The sequence below is a fragment of the Molothrus ater genome, chromosome 7 (assembly GCF_012460135.2).
Source record: "Molothrus ater isolate BHLD 08-10-18 breed brown headed cowbird chromosome 7, BPBGC_Mater_1.1, whole genome shotgun sequence".
NCBI classification, from domain to species: domain Eukaryota; kingdom Metazoa; phylum Chordata; class Aves; order Passeriformes; family Icteridae; genus Molothrus; species Molothrus ater.
Genome location: NC_050484.2, coordinates 13,749,712 through 13,768,046, shown reverse-complemented (window position 1 = coordinate 13,768,046; position 18,335 = coordinate 13,749,712). Strand labels below are relative to the sequence as shown.

The window sequence follows — 18,335 nt, the reverse complement described above, 5'->3', positions numbered from 1 at the left end:
AGAGCGGGGCCACAGCAGCACTTACCAGCCAGCAGCTGTTCCGTGTGAGCTGAGCTGGCCAGCGCTCTGCAAGGCCGAGCAAGGAGCAGATGGGAAAGGGGAGCCTTCCCACGGGCTCCAATTCAGCCCTGTAACTGGTGTGCAGCGCCTGGCTGCTCCAGCCAGCTCTGAGCCAGCGGAAAGAACTGTGCAAAGGAGCAGCAGCAGTTTCCTTGGGAGTGAGCACAGGAATGGCATACAGCTGTGGGCCATCACCTACCTGACTCGCACCGAGAGGAACCACTGGTGACCTGAAAACACAATGTGGGTCTGAGCTCATGAAAAAGGAAAATTGCAAAACACAGGATTAAAACAGGCTATTAAATTTAACTACATCTTTATTGAATTGTGCATATTCCATTGTATAATGATCTATATTGGGTACTCTATAATGTAGTATTTCTCTTGTCCTCTCTCATGCTTAAAAAAGTATATTTATACATATATTTATATATATTTATAATATGGCAAAGCTCCCCCCAACCTGACACTATCAGTCTAAAAGAGCTTTGATTTTTTTTTTTTTTCTGTTTGGAAAGGGAAGAAGAGGGGAGGCAATCCCATTGAAAGATAAAATGTGCAATTTTCTTTTTAAAGCAGTAAACATGAATGTATTTACAGCACTCAGCACAAGTTTGCTGCACAGACAAATCATCATTGCAATGACACTTCTTACACTTGCATCTCCAGTATTATACAGAATATTCCTAGTGACTGGTAACAATTTGTGTAAGCTATAAACAAAACTGCTGCTCCAGTTCATTTCTGGTCCACCGCAGTCCACTAGGAGGCCTAAGATTTCCAATTACAACTCATGACAAAACATTTAGTTTTTCTTTTAGAAGTACAAGCATTATTGTGCTGCACCAAATCAGCCAGCAGGGTGCCATGGGCACAGCTTTGTTTGCTAAACTGTCCGTGACAAGTGTGTACCCCGTTCCCAGTGTTGGTTAAAGGCAAGGGACACACAACATCTAAGAGTGGCACCCTGTTGTCTCACCAGACATGTGCTAGAGATCAGCAGTATGAGACCCCTGGCAACAAGAGACTGGTGTACACACATCTGCATACCTGGAATTTAGCTCAGAATGCATCTTTGGCATCTTGGGAAAGCTGGAAAGAAATTATTTTCCACTGTAACAACTGGTAGAGTTCCAAAATCTCCTAAAAGACAAGCTGCCTTCAAGCATTTAAATAAGGGGGTGTAGTGTCCACAATCTGTTACGGAAGGTCCTTCTCATTAATTTCTACAGCACTAGTTCCTGTTCCTTCAAGTCTTCTACCTTCTCTACCTCCCCTTTACCCAAGATCCATCTGCTGAGCAGAGAGCTCATGGAGTCCCTGCCCCACCGACTGCCTCAGAGCACCAAATGGCCATCACCCAAGTCACTGTTTTCCCCGTGGTTGGTTAGTAGCAATTAGAGTAATTAGCGTGTGTTTTTCATCTCGCTTGCAGTTTAGTGTCTTAAACTTCTCACAACTAGACCAAGCCTGTGTCACGGTATTAGTGAGTGCTGCCCCTGCAACAAAACCCTGATGGGTTTGTTGGTTTTTTTTTTGCCCCTTCATGGGTATTTTTTAATTCAAGGAAAGAAAATTCAGAAAGGAAAATTACTCAGCTTAGACAAACTCAGAATTCCAAAATAAAGCTTAAAACCCCATCAGCATGTGGCAAAAAAATCCAAGAGAAACTATCCCTTATAGTGTTAAAATCCTCTCTGGTTTGGAGTCTGTCCCAGTGGTGCAAGGGAATAAATGCAGAGCTCGACACCAGGTGCTACAAATGGGCCCCAAAGCAGTAAGACTCACCTGCAGCTGAGGAGCACTGTGTGACTGAGTATGTAATCTACACCTTAGTAATGCTATAAGGAAAAAAACCCCAGCAACCAACCAAGTTCCCATGTTCTGGCTTCATCCTCACTACCTTCTGCCGGGAATTCATACTGCTTTTCTGGAGTGCAACTGATTTTAACATGACACTAGTTGAAATAATACTCATATTAGGACCCACTAATAATCTTATTTGGAATATGAAACAAATTTACCTGCGATAGTACCACTGTAGCAAAACAATTTGGTTCTATGCTGTTTTCTGTAAAAAGCAGAAAATTTCTTTTTGCCCTTCTGCTGTTGAAATGGCACTTTTGGTTCCTTAAACTGTGGAAAAAAAAATTTAAGTGAGAGGAAGACTGGCCACACTTTATCTCTGAGCTGATATGATTTATCTGGTTGCCTAAGGGCACAGGAAGAAGGAATTAGAAAACCTATAAATATGCAAGCCCAGAACAGTAAATGCTAAAATGCACTTGTTGAAAAAACTGCTTCCTCTCCCCTCAGACCTGAAACCAAATAATCCAGGTACCAGCACTTTGTTTCCCTGATGTGTCCCTCACTGTTGCCCTGCAGACAAGTGCAGAGTAAGCTCAGGAGAGGAGCTCTTTGGCTTTGAGGTCATCACCAAGTCAGAGCAGTCAGGGGTGGTTTGCCACAGGAGGAAACCACTGTGCAGGGTGAAGCAGGAAACTTCCTCTTCCATAGAAAGTAAGAGAGTGATTCAAACACTTGTGCCTAACTTCCTCTCCCAGCTACAGATGTTAAAAGACTAACGGCCCCAAGCATGGCCACCTGAAACATGTTACCTATGGTTTGTTTAGAACCTGTGGTTTCTTTTAGTTTTAAAAGTAACTTCTCATCTAAGCCTAGTGCTGCTAGAAGAGCCTAATTTTCCCTTTCAAAGCAACTCCCCAGCACCTGAATGGTGATGTAAGCATCTGAGAATAGCTCCCTGCTTTCTACACCTGGGCTGTGGGCACAGACACGTGGTTCTGCTACTCAGAGGTGGATGCTACGCTGCAGAGCAGAGGGGAAATGAAGACTGAATGTGGAAAAGATTAACGAACACAGCTGAGCCCTCTCAGGTGCCCTTGCAGCAGCAGGGTCCTCTGACAGCCACCTTAACAAGTGGCCACCCTGTGCTCTGCCTCATGAAATGCAACTGCAGCTGTACACTCTGTGTATTTTGAGATCAAAGCACTTTTGTGTCTGGAGTATGAACACTCAGCCTTCACATGCCCATTTTAAAACTGCCAAAAGTATTACTGCCCATATTTGTAGCAGGAAGCCTCTTCCTGGGTGTCTGAAATCCAGCCCCTTAATTTTCTGATTTAATAAATATTATGGTGCAATTATGAGATGACTGCACATGGGGGGAAAACAACTTACTTGCAAAATAAGGTGTAAATATTCACTGTCACAAAATCAGTAAATATACTGGAAAAGCAAGTTACAGTGGGGGGTAACTCATAACCTGAAAAGGCAATCAGGTTGTCTGAAGCACACTGTAGCCAAATTTCCATGCTCAGCTGAGAGAAAGCAAGCAGCAGCCACTCACTGGATCACCACTGCCTTAGGAAGGAAACTCTAACTAGAAGGAACACAGGGTGCCACCTTTGCTGATATTCATTCTTTTTGCTGCAGACTTCAGAGTTGCACAACTGTCTCCCAGCAAGCTGTGGGCAGCCTGCATGGATTAATTGTCTAGGGAGAGATATCAGGGAAATAAATGTGGGCACAAAAAAACGAGAACAAAGCTGAAATGCCTCTGAAGAAATTGCACTCAGAAAATTGATGCGCCAAGTCCAAAGCCCAGAGGTACCCGCACTGAATGAGCTACAGTAAAAGGGCTGGAAGTGACACACACCAGTAAGGCTGTCTTGGGAAACGAAAAGCAGATGGGGCAAGCAGAATTCCCTGACTGCTCTCACCTGGGAGCGCATGTTGCCAGGAGCAGGAGAACGTGCCCCCCTCCCCATCATGGCTAAGGGCACAGCAGCTACAGCTGTAGCGAGCACCTTTTGCCCTCTGGCGTGTCTGAGCCCCAGGAGCTGCGCACAGCAGCAGGAGGAGCAACGTGAAAATTACAGCACCCATGAACTGCAGTATAGCTTAACAACCCTCCTGTGAAGTTAGTCACCAGCTACACTGAGCATGCTTAAAATAACAATGCAAATGCTTTTAAGGACACTTTGTAAGCACAAAAATAGTAGAAACAAAACTTGGTGAACAATTTGAAAGATACAAAAAAGTGCCTTTCCATAGCAGTGCTTTAAAAATGCACATAATGGTATATACTCTTATTGCTCAAAAAATCTAGTCTGAAATATTAAAACAATTTCCAGAGGTGCTGAAACAGATTTTAAAAAAATCATATGAAACAGTTCAGCAGAGACAGCACCACTAATTCTTCTCTTTTCATGATGCACCTATTTAAAACTATATAGTTATAGATGTGTAATTTTCCACCTCAAATTAGCAAAACTTTTTTTCCTATTCATAAAATATTCACAAAGACATTTATTTCATTATTTGGACTTAAAAAAAAAAGTTATTAAAAAAAAGGGAATGGGGGACACTGTCACAATATTTCTTAAATGTATCATCCTGAATTACTTTAATGAAAGATTACTTTTATTGGTTTTACACATGTGAAGATACTGCCAGGTCAAGCTGCTGTCTTTGTTTCATTCTTTGGGAAAAAGAAAGCATTTAAAGTTTGTTTTTGAAGAAAAAGTAGGCAAACAGTGAAATTATTTGCCCTATGAGTCTGTTGATACTATGTATTGACAATATCCCCATGCTGACAAGGGAAGCTGTAACAGCTGGATGGGGGTAGTTACAGTCCAAGTATTTTAGTTGTTTTACAAAGGCTGTGTCCCACCAGTCTGCAAGGAATGTGCAGTGATACATAAGACCACTTACACTACCTTATCACAAGGTCTGAGTATGTGGGTAAGACTGTACAATCAAGCTACTGAAGTAGCTACTGAAGAAAAAGGACTGTCATTCATGCTTGATGTGGTGACCGATTGTAAATCAGTGACTAACAAAAACCAAGCAAATCAATAGTCTACTTTATAATCATATGGGCCCTTAGATGAAATTCTTAGCAAATGTTATTGCCTCTTTAAGGTTGTTTTTTTCCCAGTCTTCTTCCTTGACAGCTAGAAGTGCAACTTTGTAATACAGGTTAATGCACTGGTCACAGTCTCTGGCAGGTCAAAGAGAATTCCTACTCTGCTTGTCCTGAAATTGCTGCTCCCTTCTCTCTTTCCAGAAGGGAAAGTTTCCTGACAATTTCCAGTCAATGACAACACTTTCTTCACACATTTCCAGACACTTTGTGAAGACACTACATCTTACCAGGCCCAGAGCAGGTGAGACTGGACGCTGTGCATGCCTGTGTGAGCGCACAGCACTTTCTACAGAAACCTACCTGTTCACTCAGGGTAAGAGTTACACGGACAGCTCACGGATCGGCGCGGGTCAGCCTTGGGGGTTGGCAGGATTTTCAATTGCAGGAGTCCTGGCAGCTTTCAGAAGGGGTTAACACAAATATATTCATCTTGAGCCATAGAAACAAATGATTGAGCCTATTATCAGTTAGAATGCATAATGGTTTGGAATAATATATATTTATCGTACTTAACTGCATGGACAAATAAGTTTGAAATAATTTCTATCAGTGTATATTTTTAAACTATTTGAAAGGAGGGGGAGGCTCTTTATAGTATAAATATATTTCACTCCAGCCCACTATATATAAAATCTATTTCTTTCCTCTGAACATACTCATTTTCAGTAGTATTATGACCAGAATGTTTTGGTATGTTTCATCTGTACTTTTCAATCAATGGACAACATACAGTTACCAGCCGAACACCTCAGCTTTGCAGAATTTACCCACCACAAACTGCTGAGAAGTTTGTGGGTCTGAGTTTTTTATTTCCTTTCTTTAAAGTGCCCCCTACATCTCCATCTTTATGGTAAGATTTGACCAGTTAGAGTCCGATTCCAGATAATATACTGACTGAAACAATAAATACGGTTCTACAAAAACATTCTGGTTATCTTCTATAATTGCGACGAAATATATCACAATATATTATATACCTACACTTATTATACATGCACAAACATGTCTCACGTGGACAGACACTACAAAAAAATTATCTCCCTCCCCCTCCCCTAAATGCAGAAAAAGTAAGAAAATGGGGGTTTGGTCCAATCCATAAGGAGGGTAAAAGAAACTGAAAGAATGAAGCCAACACCTCTCTACCCACTTTTCCCAATAAAGTATCAACATCCCTACGCCCCCATCTTTCTTAACCTAGCCATGAAAGGGGAATGTCTTTACATTTAGCCATAGCTGCAGTTTGAGATCACCTCTTTTAATGGGGCTGTCATCCACATCCCCACATCCTCTCCACGTGCACGGGACCATGGGCTGGCCGATCACAGCAGCCCACAAGTCATGGAGAGCACTGGATCTGGGGACTGACTACCAGTCCCGTGACAGCTTGGTGTTCTGATCCCTTTTGGGGGGCGCGGGGGGCGGCCCCCTCCGTAATGTTGCATAGCCAGATATATGACTGCCCCCAAAACTGCTGGTCTTCTGCTGGTCAGCCAGCAGCTCTGGCGGTGGCGGAGGCAGGGCCATGTCGTCCATGGTGGCCGTGGGCTCCGTTCTGGACATGCGCGCGGAGGAGAGCGAGCCGTGCCGGGTGATGGATTTCCGCTGCAGCGTCCGGTTGAGGTCTGCCAGGAATCCCGGCTGAACGCTAAGGCTGGACTTGGGTGAGGTGGGCACTTGTGGGCCAGCTGACCCTGGGGGCTCCGCAACCTCTGCCTGTGTCAGTCGGGTGCTGTCGTTCCGCTTGGGCCGTGTGGGTGGTGGGGCTTTTTTCACAGATGGTTTTGACCACGCCTGCGGCTGGGGATTTACAACAGCGACTTTTGGAGAGGTGCTGCCTGAAAACACAGATGGAATTTCTACTGGAGGGGGAGGAAGATCTATTTCAGGGGGTGGTGGTGGGAAATCTGAATCGGATGGTGGTGAAGGGAATTCAACCACAGGTTCCTTTCCAGACACGCTTGTAGCAGAAGCCTTGGCTGGCATCCCCCCTTGTGGAAGGACAATGGGCAGGCTCACACCAGAAAGGTTGAGCTTTCCTGGCTTTGGAGGGGCTGGAGGAGGCGATGACTCCTTGGAAGGAGATCCTGATGGCTCTGGGGAGTGTGCAAATTTGCTGACAAGGCGGTCCACTGAAGGCCTCTTGGACTCATGGTACTCAGCGGAGCTTGTGGACTTGATGCTGGAGTTGCGTTGAGGTGTTGGAGGTGGTTTCTTCCCTCCGGGGCTTGATGTCTTGCCGGCCTTTTTTACCGGAGACCCTGATTTGTCAGGCGGGGGAGAACCTGCAGAGGAAGCTGGGGAAGGAGGTGGAGGAGGAAACACTAAACTGCTCTCTGGTGGAGGAGGGGGGAAATCTGGTGAAGGAGCAGCAGCAGGCTGCCATTTGGGCTTTGCCTTCACTGCTGGAGGCGACTGTGGAGCCACACTCAGTGGAAGGGGTTTCAGAGGCTGGGGCTCAGTGGCAGGTGGCGTGGGAGGAGGGGGGAACTGGCTGACTATCTGCTTCACCACCGATGGCACTGGGGACTGAGGGGACGGAGGAGGCTTTACTGAGAAACTCTGCTGCTTTGGGAATGTTGCAGGGGGAGTGGGGCCAGGAGGGGCCGGGGGCAGAGGAGGCACCTGGGGAGAAGTGACACTTGGTTGTTTCTTTATTGCAAGGGGCAAGGCTGCAGTCACAGGGGGAGTGACATGTGTGACCCCTGGTGATGCTGCCTTCCCGCTAGGCTGAGGGGGCAGAGCTGCCATGACAGGCTTTGGGGGTGCCTGGGGTGGTGGTGGGGCAGGCACAGGAGGAGGCGGTGGTGGCAACGCGGAGGCAACAGCGGCCTGGCTTATATTTGGTTGGACCTGATGTATCTTGGGGGGCGGCGGTGGTGGAGTGAACTGCGGCACGGAGGGGGCACAAGGTGCCGGCTTCAGCTGTGCCATGGCCGAGCCCGGTGTGGGGGGCGGCGGTGGGGGCGGGGGGGGCGGCATGACCCCGTTGGGGGGCACCAGGATCTGAGGCTTTGCCGAGGGCGGGGGCGGCGGCGGGGCCTGCTGCACAGCAGGGGCTTTGGAAAAAGGGCCGCCGTGCTGGGCCGCGTTCTGCAGCCGGGTGATGGTGCTGTACTTGACGAACATGGTGGCGGGCGAGCCCGCGGACGGGGCGGCCTGGCTGGGCAGGGGCGGGGGCGGAGGGGGCGGCGGCGGCGGGGGCGGAGGGGGCGGCGGCGGGGGCGGTGGCAGCGGCGGGGAGGGCTGCGACGCTGTGTAGGGCGTCACCGCTTTCGTCTGCGGGGACACGGGGGCTGCGACAGACATGAAGGGCCGACCTGCAGGCTCCACTCGGGCCTATGGGGAAGGGATTTTTAGTGAAAGTGGAAAGGGAGAAAAAGAAGAGAGAGGGAAGGAGGGAGAGAGAGAAAGAGACAAAGAGATTATAAAGTGAAGGTCTAAATGTGCCCAACATTAAAAATTAAGTGGCAGATTACAGCATGCAAGAATTATTAGCAAAACACTGGAGCAAGAGACAATTCCATACACTGACAAGCCGGGACCATGCAAGGGGATGGGGCAGGCTGGGAGGAGAGACAACAAAAATCACTGGAGCCAGTTCTGCTCCAAGCGAAGCTGCTGACAGAGGGAAAATACACCAGCAGCCTTGTTACTGCCCTGGGGCAGGCAGTGGGACCCAGTGAGAACTACCGGCCTGCTTTGGACAAGCGTAATGACCCAAACAGAGCCCCCCCGAGCAGCCCAGGCCGTGACCGAGGCAGAGCCAGAGGCTCTGTAGACATCTCAGCGCAGTATGACTGGAATCAAACCACACACAGTCTCCCAGAGCATGTCAAATCCTTACATCTGTTAGTTCAGGCCTTATACTGTTCAGTGTTACAAAATGTAGAAATCCTGAACTGCTCTAAAACACACTGAGAGCAAGCTCTGCAGGAATAGTACTGAGATATTTTTCCTTCACATGCTCTACTATCCATGACTGGCAAGGAAAAAATAGGGAAGAAGAAGAACCAAGTTTTCCTAGAAAACTTCCCCAGAAGGAAATGTTTAGACATCTGCAAAACAAAGTAAACTTGGGAAAGGAAAGTTACACATGCAACTCATATGTTAAAGAGAAAAAATAAGGAAAAACAGGGAAAAGCCGACTAATGGAAGGATCAATGGGAAAGCAGCAGGCAGTATTTTAGTCTACTTGTGTTGTGCTCAAGTTAAGTTGTTTCTCAAAAACTGTAAGCCTACATTCTTCTTAAAAAATTAAAATGACAATTGCATTACTCAAATTTATAAACATCCTCCTTATACAACGTGTTTTGGCTACAAGCCAAGTTGTGAATTTTACAGTGCACAGCACAGAAACATGCATTAGAAATACACCACCACCACAGTGACTGACCACACTGGGTACCTATACCTTATTAGTAGATACTTTGCAATAAGTAAGCCCAATTAGGCTCATCTGCACGGGAAGAACACATTTGCATATTGCTTTGTTCTAAACACAGGTGTGCAGTGTCTGCCTGTGCAGAACTCCATCAAAGGATTAGAGTCAGAAGCAATAAACAGTGATTTTACAACAAACATGGGGTATGCCTCTGCCTGTCACATTAGGTCTGGAAGGCAAAAATATTAACAGGTCTGGATCAAGGTGTTCACATTACAAAACAGAAATCTTCATCTCTTGCAAGTGTTAGTCTGTAAATTCCCATTCCCTCAATCACCCAGGTTAATGAATTTTCAATTAGCACCACCTGACCTTAATTGTGCCCTGTATAAGGCACCCTGGGTGTGCTGCCCTTAGTTGTGCTGAGCTTCACTTTTGACACCTGAGACAGCAAAAGGCAACAGGAAAAATAAAGGCAGCATAAAACAGAGAGAGAGAGGGAGATGAAGCCATAACAGAATAGCTATCCCTGAATGGCAAGACCTTGGGGAATCTTGAATTTGTTCCTTAAAGCATGCATTTGGGTACTTGTAGCATAACATTTGAAATAAGGTGTTCAAAATCTAACAAGCAAATGAGACTCAATGAGCTCTTCACTGTCCAACTGGGAACAAATGAATAAAGTATTCTTTGGGCAAAGAGGAATCTTTCAAAATATGAAGCAGATGGATTATCTGTATTTTGGGAAAAGTTTTTCTTAATCTTAGATATATTTGAAAGAGGGTGGTGTTTTCTTTATACCCATTGAAGACAGTCATCTTCACAGTGAACAAATTAAACACTCAGGACAGAGAAAAGACTATTGGGCATCTCAGGAGGAGGAGCCCCTCCCATCTCCACAGAATCAAATAAATTTCAACATCCAGAAACATAGTCCGTGATACTTTCTTTACAGAAGAACCTTGAGAGAGATTCATTTGTCCTTTTTTTGTCCTTATAATTATGTGATATCCTTCTGTATATCTTGACAAATTACTTATTGCACACTGGCAATTCCTATTTGTGACATGCATCTTCATGACTATCTGGAACTCTAAAAAAATGCTATAAAACAACAGTATCTCTTTTTATATAATCTGTGCTTTTTTTTAGCTATTTTTTTTCCTGAGAAAACAAACTTTTGCAGTTGAACTGTTTGCCATCTCTTTTCCCATGCTTTTGGACTGGTTACCGAATTTAGGTCAAATATGACAGATCTCTAGCAATCTCAGTATGTTTTCGACTTCAAGAAATTATTGGGAAGTTTTGGGTAAATGAGGGCAAAGTGGGCAGAACTCACCCGTTATTAATTTGCTGAGGCACCAGTACAACACCCTGGCTGGAAAGAGCACCAATGCCATCTGCCTGCTGAGACACAGCACGCTCTGTGTTCTGCCCTGCCTGCCCAGGCAAAGGAGCCAAGGCTGACAAGGTGGGAGAGAGCTGTTGCACAAAGGGAAGGGACATGCAGGAAAGTTCTGCCACTTGGCAGCAACCTGGCCCACATGGACTTCTTAAGCCAGCTTTGACACCAAAGCACTGTAGCAAAGCTGCCTCTGAGGTAACTGGCGACCAATCTGACTAAAAGCACATCTCAGTATCACTGGGAACACCTTCCCATGTAAATTACAATTCTTGAACACTGCTGTTACCTTTCTTGCCACACAGTTTAACATATTCCACTGCCAATCTGATTTCCTGGTTATTCAAGTTCCCAGGGCCAGATTTACACTGTAGTTTCACTGAAATTCACTCAATTGTTTAAATACAGCTTCTGTAAGTTCACACAGTTCATTTCACTTGGATTCTTTGGAAGTTTTAGGGCAACCCATTTACCTGTGTTATGCATAAGGTGAAGAAATAAACCTTTTCTTGGATTTGCAGAAAGGAATTCAAATTGATGAAATATTGATACATGGATAGCATTCCTCAATGCAGGAAGCATTCTGAATATTTTATTTTTACCATGGCTTTAATAATGTAGCATAAAAATTCTTGGGGTTTAAATAAGCAATTGCCAGCAGCACTAGAGACTTGATAAAGAACAACAGTAACCCCAAGGTAGTGAACTTCAAACTTTTGCTTAAAATCTCACAGTGAGTATATGTAGCAGCAGAATTTACACTGAACCCAAAACTTGAGGAAAAAGTAATATTATCATTCTCACAGCAGTACTCTCTCACCTCTGTTGGATACCTGCTAGCAAATGCCCCATCTTGTGCAGCTCATTACTGCAGAAATGATGCATCCTATACCCACACAGAAGCCATCTGCTAATGGACATGCACCATGTGTTGCAATCATGCAGTAAGAAAACTTGGACCACAACTTAGCAAGCTACATTCCTGGACTGAGTACTACATTACTATTAGAATCAGACAACTCCCAAGCCAGCAGGCATTGAATAAAAGTTATGAATCCCAAAGGAAGCAGCCATGTCAGCTTTCACACTGTCATATGCTTTCTCATATGCTTTCTCATTGTGTTATCTTATTTTTACTTATTTATCTGAAGCACCAGTGCCAGGTATATTGGCCTGTGGTTTTGGTTTTAAAAAGCTTCCTCTGTAGCTTGAACCTGGGATCTGGGGAAGATTCAGAACTGACAGAAGTAATGACAGCTTCTCATAGTGCACTTCCACAGGTAGCTGCTACAGTTAATGACATCAAGGCTTGTTCAGGAACCTGGAGATTCCTTCACACTTGACAACAAACAGCTTCAGCAGAATTTCTCCTGTACATGGAAATCTTCCCCAGGAACTACAACAGTTGACCATAGAAAGAACAGAAAACTAACCAACACACAGAAAACTAACCACAACAGACCTGAGCCCCAGCCTCAGTGGGTTAGTCTTCTGTAACTCTCTACCAGCAACTGGAGACACTACATCTGCCTTAATCCACAACTGCTGACAATGTCAGTTCTTTTGTTTTGACCATATCTGAGGTTACTGGTTCCATTTGCACCTAACAGAACACTTCTGAGTAAAAACTACTGAAGTATTTCAAAACATATATACCTGCTTTCAGGCCCCAGTTATTCACATCTTTACAAAGGAAAGATGTGGCTACTTAACTGGAGAAAGATCTTAGTGAAAGAATTTCATTCAACTTGTTAACAGCTTATCTTTTTATTTTGTCTTCATTCAACATTAGTAAATAGGACTCTGTGAGAGGGGCTGTATAATGCCTTCAAAGAACAAAACGCTTCTATGCACACAAATAAAAGAAAGAACAGAAAGTTGCAGGGCTTAATTACCTGAAAAAGTGAATCCTAAAAAACAATTATATAGCAGTGTAAATTAACCACGTAAAACACAGAAGAAATGCCACTCAAGACAGAGGTGGAAGAGGTACAACACTGTCTCATACATTTTGTTGGGTGTTGGTTCTCAAACTAAAGTCTTCTTGTTACCTTGCTGGATTCCTCCAGTTGAGTGCCTCGTTTCCAGGCCTCAGAGAACATGGAGCTGACAATGCTTTGGGAACGGACATGGCCAGCTGTCTGGGTGTCAGAAACTCCACTGTCAGACTGATTAGAGTGATTTGATTGAGATTCTGTTCAGAAAAAAATATTAAGGAACAGTTAGCATATGTTTTTGAATGTAAGAGTAATGTCAATACAATGCAACTTTGTGAAACATGTCCCTAGAGGCCACTGCTCCCAGTAATGACTGCATAAGCTCTAGCTCACATCCAAACCATTACAACAGATGCCTGGTATCAACCAAACCTGAAGCTGCACAAGGATGAGAGTGTGTCAGATACATTTCAAAGTAAAATCCCTACAGCTGTGTGGGTTCTGAACCATGCCACATCCCTGCACTTTGGGAAAAGCACCATTTCATGCAGTGCATGCAGCCTGCTCTCTCCAGCACTCCCTCCCAGCACAAACTTAAAAATGTACCCTGGGCACAGGCCGTGGACAGACAAACTGCACCAGCCAAGGCAGGACACTGCTTCCAATGACCTATTCCTCAACACAAGAGAAGGGCTGGTGTGCATCCTGCAAGTGGCCAACAAATGATGCTCTGGGTCCACAGGGTGACAAGACAGCAGCTGGCACAGCCAGACAAATTTATTCAGCCTGGCACCTGCTTTCTGTGTAATCCCAAGTGTCCTGGCACAGGCTGGAATCAAACTTTGGCAGAACATGCTTGGCTAGTTAGCTGTGGCTCAGCTCCCTACAGGAATTTACACTTTATCAGAATAACATCCAGCTTGGATGGAGAAATTGTAAGTGACCAAGAATTTACTGCTATGCCACACAGTTGAAACAACAAGGTACCTTCCCAGTTAGGCTGCATTTGCTTAGCTCGTTCTTACAGGCTACTTTCTGAACCTGTCCAATTCAGTAGCATTACTTCCCAACCCATATCTGTGGCAGACAATACACCTTCACACAATAGCACACTTTCAATGAAGAACATAGCCCCTGAAGGTTCTGAATAATCCACCAAAGCATCAGTCAGCTCTGAACAAAGAAATTACACTGTATAAACTATTAATCAATTTTTAAACTGTTACATGCAACAAGAAACCAGCCCCAGTTCTGCTGAGAGATAAATGGGAGCACATTAATGCAGGCATGAACAATTTGACATGGGAACAGAAACCGTATTTTCAAAGTTCTCTAAAGAGATTGTTTAGATCTTTGCCTTTGGGCAGGGGGGGCTAGCTCTCATTTTCCAATTTCAAACATTTCAGTCCACAAAGCAGTTTAAGAACTACGAATATATGTTCTAGGCATCATTACAATATAAATTTCATTTTTCAAATAGGTGAACATAGAGGCACCAGGAATTTGAAATGATGTTTCCTCCTCTCAGTATAAGAAAAACATTGGTTTTTGGAGGTGAACAAGAAACTGCTGCATATTTCAAACACAGACATCACTGTAAGTAATACAGCAAAATGGGTTTTTACCTGTATGCATATGTATATAGATATACACATACAGAATGTTATAGATAAAGTCTGTGGTTTAGACTAAACATAGCATAAAAGACTTTGGAGAAACAGTCCATTTCCTGCAACAGTCTCTCTTGAGGCATCCAGACAGCAGATGATAACAAAGGCAATAGAATCTTTGTATTATGAGATAGATCACATTGTTACCTGGCAAACTAGATGAGCTGGAGCCTGACTTGATACTGGAGCTAGACAAGGAGGTCCAGTCATATGCTGACTCTGTTCTCTTCAATGCTTCCTGATAGTTCATGTATAGCTGCTTCCCGTACTAAGCAAAATCACAAACAAGTTTAACAACTCTATATAGGCTGTACACTCTTTTCAGACTGTTGAGCTTCACCTCTGGCTTCTCTATTATGCCTTTCCTCCTGCCAGTACCCCCAAAGCAACACAGGCTCTATGTTATGGAGTTCAGGTAATATTAATAGCATTAGTGAATTGCTGAAAGAAAGAAAAACAATTTACTTGTGCGAGAAGAGACAGTGTCAAGCAAAAATGGCCCAATGAATAAACTAAGACATGCTGAGGATCTTGAAAATCAACTCTATGTTCTAAATTCTCTTTTCCCATAAGCCTTCTTTTTTAAAATCTGAAAGGAGCTGGCTAAAATCTGTCTATGATGGATGCCATACAGAACTGTTTCATGTGACAGGGAGGCAGCAGAAACAAGAAAAGGCCCAATTACTGAACTATTATAACAAAGCCTATAATAATTTTGCTGAGGAAAGAAAAATGTAAGAAGATTTTACAGTTCATGTTCAGAATTGCTAAACAGAGGGAAGTTAGGTTTACCCTGTATTTTGCTAAGCAAATGTAAATGGTCTTAAGCAGATGATGACAACTACTCATGACAGCAGTGTAAGAATGCCTGGGGGTTACCTTAGCAATGCGGATGCCATTGATCCATTGGTGTAGAGTTCTTACATCATCACAGCAGAGATATTTGATATACTGGGACTTCTTCTGGATCTGAGGATGCTGCAAAAAATTGTGCATTCTCATCAATGTTTTCATAGCTAGGAATGCAAGGAAAGCATTTATTTGTTGATGTCTATACAGATAAATCTAATGCTGGAAGCTCTTCAACAGTAGTGTGTATTTAACCCCACTTAAAAATGTTCCAGAATATTTCAGGAGGTGAATTTCAATGGGGATTGCTTAACACACACATTTGGAAGTGAGTCCAGCACATACTGATTTCAACTGATTTCAAACACTAGGAAAGGGCTAGTCTTTCACTATTCTAGGGCTGTAGGTACTTTCTACCCACCAAGAGTCTTTGGACAGAGACAACCGATATTTCACCTTTCTCTCATATAAAAATCCCCCAAACTAGAGGAAAACAAACACACTGGTCTTCTCTGCCTTTGCAGGCTTAAGTGAGACGTTCCCCAAGTGATGTGCTCTTAAGCACAATTCTATTTTCAGCTTGTAGAAGCCTTCAAGGTTCCCACCTTACCGATACAGGGCTATCATCTAAAAAAATACTTGCTGCTCCCACATACATGTATAAAAAATGTAAAAGCACTGTATTTATCAATTCAGCAGTCAAGAAACAAACACATGTTTTTCAAAAATCAGACACTGGAAATCATTCTGGATGTGCTATTCAGTTGTTTCCTGTCCATGCTCTAGAAATTACAGGTTTCTCAGCTGTTGGGGTAACTGAACAGCCCAGTTCTTATCATTTCCTCTGTTAGCTTACAGCTCAGTGACACAACAGAGTTTTGCTAGAGGACTGTAGGTATTTAAGTTTTACTGAAGACTGTCTGAAACATATATCAAAGAACTTCTAAGCTTTTTCAGAATATTCTATTCTGTTGCCTTCCAACACAATTATTTTAAAATGAACATAAGCTGTTTATGTCCATAAAGAGAATACATACAACATATTTTCTTATGATAGTAGATAGTTGTTTTCATTTTTCACTACCAGCCTCCTACACATACAAGTTGTATAACAAAGAAGAGTCTATAGAAACAAATACAATTACTTTGCTAACAAGCCAGCTTCTTTCTGGACTTGTTCAAAACTTTGGTTATATAGAAATAAAAGAATTTCTCAGAAATCTGACATTTAGGACCAAGGAGTTAACTTTATAAATTAGCACACAAATGTTACACTTAACAATAGCACAGCACCTGATGTGAGCACACTAAGTTTTGATATAAACAAAGGAGTGAAGATAAAGACAAATCCAGTCTGGACATCAGTAGAGTATTGGGCCTTCAGTCTGTACTTGCCATTTACCTGTCCCAAAGGACAGTAGTGAGCCTTTGTGGCACAAAACTCTATTTCTATTTTTAAAACTGTGCGGTTTCTATACATTAGTACTAATTGAAAATGTTGATGTAACATTATAAGAACCAATGAAGGCAGAACTGAATCCTGATTAATATAATAATTTGGTGATTCATCAGTTCCATGTAGAAAATACAGCTTCACTTGGTGTAAGCTACCCAACTAAATCTACCCCATTAATTTACTTAGGGACAATTTCTACACATTTTTGTGTCTTCAGTAATGTTACCATTAAATCTGATTCTCAGAATGGCAATAATTAAAAAAAAAATCTACTTTGTGCGGTCAAAAAGTCTGAAAATGAAATTTGCTATAACCTGTCCAAATGATATAGACAAAAGTGACATGTAAGTAGAAAAATCAATTTACTTCAAAGAATTTATATATACCTACAAATACTGACATTTTTGTTTGCATTCAATGACCTATAAGAATATGGAAAATACTTCCAGTTTTAGCCGTTGTACTTTCTTAACTAATATCATGTCCCATATTTAATATTATTTGTCTACTCAAAGAGCTCAAAGACATGTTGCCCTGTCCACTGGAAAATTAAATCCTTTTTCAGGCAGTGGACAGGCAGGCACACACTCCAGGCACAGTAAACAGTCAAATGTACAACACCACATGAGCTCTAGAGCAGGGAGGGGAAAAGTGCAACTAAAAACATCTCTTGTTACTGGCCCCATTTCAAATCCATGAAGACATGTTATTTGCCTGAGCACAGTGTGAAAGCTTGTTTTTAAAATAGCTTGGTGCCCAGCTATCTTGCAGAAACCGACACCATTCTGCACACTATGTGGGAGTCAACAGAAACTAGGAGATGTGTTGATTCAATTAAAATCACTTTATGAACTCAAGTCATTAGATGCGTTTAAGATCAGGTCACTGGTTTTATAACAGTTTTTGCTACTCGTTCTTTCTACCTGTCATTTATATTCAGAAGATGCCTCCTTTACAACATCCCTTTTCCCTCAGGTTGGTCCATAAAGGGTAGGCTTGAATCATTAATATTAATTTCTCCACTACTCTGGACCTACACTGAGAAGATAACTCCCTGCAATTAGCATTTCAAGGGGTATTATCTCTTTGAACCTAAACAGTTGTAAGGTATAGAGTTGCCAAATGGAAAAGAAGACTTTAGTGTATGTTTTAGAGTGTAGTGAACAATTAAATAGACTGGCACTCATAAGTCTGGAAATAAAACAATTCAAGGCAATATGAAAATGTTTATGAAGTCACGACCAGCTCAGAGAACAGGCAACAACTGTTCACATCGTATACAAGAACTAGAGGAAAATTAGATTAAAAGCAGCTGATGGTTCAGAACAAGTAAAGTGTATTCAAGGTATAGCCAAGTGCTGCAGTGTTACCTTTAGCACTAAACAATAGTCTGTGGGTGCCTTGTATTTGTTCCGATAGTCCTGTCCATAGTAAACACTGACATGGTCTAGCTGGAGAAAGCACACGAGATCCCGTGAGACCTAGTAAATACAAAACCAGTCATGTACAAAGTATCTTTACAAAAATCCACACACATTGACACAATCAGTCTAATGCTAAGATCCAATACTAATGTAAGGTCTAGTTAAGGTCAAATATTAGTTTCTATCCGATTCAAAAACTACCAAC

The 18,335-nt window shown here is 43.0% G+C and overlaps 1 protein-coding gene across 2 annotated transcripts in view; it reads right to left on the bottom strand.

Moving 5' to 3' along the window:
• Window positions 1-359: 359 nt before the first annotated feature.
• Window positions 360-18,335, bottom strand: part of RAPH1 (Ras association (RalGDS/AF-6) and pleckstrin homology domains 1) — a 79,257-nt gene continuing 61,281 nt past the window's right edge. For both annotated transcript variants that reach the window (XM_036386496.1, XM_054515385.1), the window contains 5 exons: window positions 18,077-18,187; window positions 15,281-15,379; window positions 14,549-14,669; window positions 12,846-12,988; window positions 360-8,347 (listed from right to left, as the gene is read on the bottom strand). In XM_036386496.1, the coding sequence (XP_036242389.1) occupies window positions 6,377-8,347; window positions 12,846-12,988; window positions 14,549-14,669; window positions 15,281-15,379; window positions 18,077-18,187 (2,445 nt within the window). In that variant the 3' untranslated portion in view covers window positions 360-6,376. The remainder of the gene's footprint in view (window positions 8,348-12,845; window positions 12,989-14,548; window positions 14,670-15,280; window positions 15,380-18,076; window positions 18,188-18,335) is intronic.